Raw genomic sequence first — 3,855 nt, forward strand, 5'->3', positions numbered from 1 at the left:
TGCGGGGGCCCCGGGGGACACGAACCGGCCTCCTATTCAGCCCTCGACCGCGGGGATCCAGCGGAGGAAGGAGCAGCGCGGGGCGCACGCTTGGCACCATGACCCAGACACCCGCCTTCGACAAGCCCAAAGTGAGCGCGGGCCGGGGCTCGGGTCCGGGTTCTGGCGCCTTGTCTGGCTGGAGGGCTTAGGGGCTTCCACAGAGCGGGATCAGCGGGCCCCTGCGGGTGCTTTCTTCCCTCAGCTCAGGCCCTCCTCCGCCTCTGGGCTAATTAGTGAGAGACAATGAGGAAGTGAGGGTCCTGAACCTGGAGGCATCCCTGGCTGGCCTCCGAGTTCTGCTTCTGCCCCTGACTTGCCTCCTTTGGGTCTCAGTTTTACCATCTGTCAAATGGGCATTCTCTCTGAACCTCATCTGTAAAACGGGGCTTGGGGCGTGCTGTCTACAACCATAGGTGGTGTTGGGTCTGGTGCAATAGAGAGCGCTCTGTGAGTGTAAACAGCTTTATACTCTAACACTGATGGTTTTGTCCACTCCAAGGAGTCTGCCTGTGGATGTACCCACGGGAAGAACTGAGCCATGCCAGGGATGGGGGCAGAGGATTCGGGTGGGCCTTAGGCTTTGGGCTCTGGTAAGACTCGAGAGCCACTGGCCCCAAAGGGTAACTTTCTTGTCCCTCCTCCCACCAGCTGTGGTGTCTTGGGAATGGTGGGGTCAGGGGGAGTCCAGGCCCACTTGGTGGGCTTCAGAGCACTGAGATTCATCCCGGGAGGGGAGCCGCCCCAAAGGCCGCCCAGCCGAGTGAATCAGCAGCTAGTGGGATCTGAGACTGCGGGGCAGGGGGAGGTGTGAGTTTCAGTCTGCTTCACTGACCCGTCTGAGAAACAGGTGTATGTGATGATGGCAGATGGCACAGAAGTGTGGGTAGGAATCCTGCGTGTGTGCACAGAGGAGAGGGGAAGGGAGAGGGGACTCGGAGGAAGCAAGGCCTAGCGCCCCCACCCCCACGGCCCTCGCCCTCCCCACAGGGCAGATGCTCAGCTACATCCTTCCAGGTTTTCCAAGTTCCGGGGAAGCACTCCCCCCCACCCCCCATGCCTCCTTCACACCTTGTATGAATGCCCATGCCCCATCCTTAGTGGTTCTTTCTTTTGAAGCCTGTTTTTTTGTTTTGTTTTGTTTTGTTTTGTTTTAACTGTTCTTGGATTCCCTCTACCCTTGGGCTGGGGAACCACCTTACCTGAAATGCATTCCAAGGCAGTAGGCAAAGCCCCTTGATTGGGAGTGAAGTGGGAGTTATGGAGATAAATAACAGGTAACGCTGCTATAGATACTTGCTATATGCACCAATCTGATCCTTGCAACACTTTTAACAGCCCCGTGTTGGAGCAACGATTGCTATTCCTAATTTTTGCCTCGCCCAATCCTCTCCTCTGATTCAAGCTGGCAGGTCATTTCCCCCTCTCTGGGCCTCAGTTTCCACACCTAGGAATGGGCCCCACCTGCTTGTAGTGGTATCCAGAGGTCACCCACGGCGATATACGTTTACTCGAGAGGAGGGAACGTGCCTGAGCGGGCAGGGGAAGAAGGAGCGTGAGTCTCAGCCACTCAGCCTGGGTGGGGCAGGTACTTAACTACGAGCATTAGCAGCTGGTGCTTCAATTGAGTTGCTTTTTGCTGTGCCAGGCCCCTTCTGAGCATGTTGCCTGCACGAACTCATCTGATTCTAACAGTGACTCTGAGACGTAGCTGGTGTCACCCCATTTTATAGATGGAGAAACAGGCCCAGAGGTTAAGTGGGTTAGGAAAATCACAGTAACCAAGCGAGGGGCTGGCCTCACAATCCTGTGGCCCTGACTAGCTCTCCTGAGCAGCCTCTGCAGAAGCCTTTGGCGGGTGGAGGTGCCAGTGGCCCAGGTGCAGGCCTCTCTGACTGCTCAGGCCTACCTCCAGGTGAGGCCCAGGGCCCGGCCAATTTACGCAGTCAGAGCCGAGCAGTGCTTTCCAAATGTTAACGTGTACTCAAATCACCTGATTCTTGATAACATTCAGACTGTGTATAGACCAGTGGTTCTCAACCTTGGCTGCACATTAGAATCATCTGGGAATCTTTTTAAAATCCTGATTTCTTGGCCTCATCCTCCGGAAATTCCGTTTCTTTGTTACTAATGTTGTGGCCCCACCCCATAACAAAGAAACAGAATTTCCGGAGGATGAGGCCCAGAAATCAGGATTTTAAAAAGATTCCCAGGTGATTCTAATGTGCAGCCAAGGTTGAGAACCACTGGTATAGACGAAGAGGCAGAGGCACAGAGATGAACTAGGTTAGGAAAAGCATATCAGCCGAGCTAGGGCCTGGCTTCCCAGTCCCATGAAGGAGTCTAGGGTGGGGACCGAGATGCTACACTGATCTGACAAGCTCCCAGGTGATGCTAGTCCGGATGGTCCACGGACCACACTTTAGGTAGCAAGACCCTAGGCAGCTGCCCACCTGGGTTGATTATGTCATTCCAGCAAATGCTTCCTGAGCCACCGTTGGACACTGGAGGAGGTTGGAGGAGGTACAAAGGGGGATGGGGGGTGGCCCTCATCTGTTTCCACAGGGCAAGGCTGGAAAATGCCAGGCACTTGGGAGTTCTTGGTCAGGGAGAGCACTGCTGATCACATGCCTGGTATTTTAATGATAATAACAGCTGTCATTTAAGTGTGAGTTCTGGTACCTTCCATGGTTTATCTCTCAGAATCCTCTGGACAACTTGACAAGGCAGATATTTTCTTCTTCTTTTTGCTGCTTAATGCAGTTTTTATTTACGAGAATTCAGGGGAACAACACCCAAGGAGGAAAGGGGTGATGAGAAAGACTCCTCTCTGGAAGATACCGACCACCCCCCTATTGTGTAATGTTTGGGTCCCATGGACCCGTTGCGGTCAGAGGAAAGGAACATGTCTGTGAGCAAGAGGGCTGGAAGGGACCCATCCACAGTGTCTCCCAAGGCTTTGCAAAACTGGTCGCGTGTTCTGCAAGACGCAGGAAAACACTTCACAGCGTCCCTTGCAAATAGTATGAAGGAAAGGTACCACGTCGGGCCTAAGACTGCCAAATGCTGCCCTAGCTGGTTTGGCTCAGTGGATAGAGCATCAGCCTGTGGACTGAAAGGTCCCAGGTTCGATTCCAGCCAAGGGCATGTACCTTGGTTGTGGGCACATCCCCAGTAGGAGGTGTGCAAGAGGCAGCTGATCGATGTTTCTCTCTCATCGATGTTTCTAACTCTCTATCCCTCTCTCTTCCTCTCTGTAAAAAATCAATAAAATAAAAAATAAAAAAGACTGCCAAATGCAGAAGACGAGGGCAAGCCCCTTGTTAAGCCACCAAAAGGCAGAACACAGGTGAGCGCAAATCACAACAGCACCGTGATTGTTACCATCAAACCCAAGGGCTCGAATGTTCTCTGCAGCTGTTCCATTGGTCCCATGAGAAAGGCTCCCAGTGGATGCGGTGTTAACAAAGGTGTAAACCACGGCAAAGGTCTAGTCCAGCCGTGGGCAAACTACGGCCCGCGGGCCGGATCCGGCCCATTTGAAATGAATAAAATTTAAAAAAAAAAAAGACCGTACCCTTTTATGTAATGATGTTTACTTTTAATTTATATTAGTTCACACAAACACTCCATCCATGCTTTTGTTCCGGCCCTCCGGCCCAGTTTAAGAACCCATTGTGGCCCTCGAGTCAAAAAGTTTGCCCACCCCTGCTCTAGTCCCTTCCTCGGCAGCCAGAGAGAAGAGTGCCCGGGAGTGAGCAGAGAATTCCTCTAACAAGACGCACAAAGGAGCTTTCTGTCTGGCATCCCAGCTTA

The 3,855-nt window shown here is 52.9% G+C and overlaps 1 protein-coding gene across 2 annotated transcripts in view; it reads left to right on the top strand.

Moving 5' to 3' along the window:
• Window positions 1–6: 6 nt before the first annotated feature.
• ADA (adenosine deaminase) overlaps window positions 7–3,855 on the top strand; it is a 27,186-nt gene continuing 23,337 nt past the window's right edge. For both annotated transcript variants that reach the window (XM_005871226.2, XM_005871227.2), the window contains exon 1: window positions 7–131. In XM_005871226.2, coding sequence (XP_005871288.1) covers window positions 99–131 — 33 coding nt within the window. In that variant the 5' untranslated portion in view covers window positions 7–98. The remainder of the gene's footprint in view (window positions 132–3,855) is intronic.

The sequence above is a fragment of the Myotis brandtii genome, unplaced genomic scaffold, assembly GCF_000412655.1.
Source record: "Myotis brandtii unplaced genomic scaffold, ASM41265v1 scaffold333, whole genome shotgun sequence".
Lineage (NCBI taxonomy): Eukaryota > Metazoa > Chordata > Mammalia > Chiroptera > Vespertilionidae > Myotis > Myotis brandtii.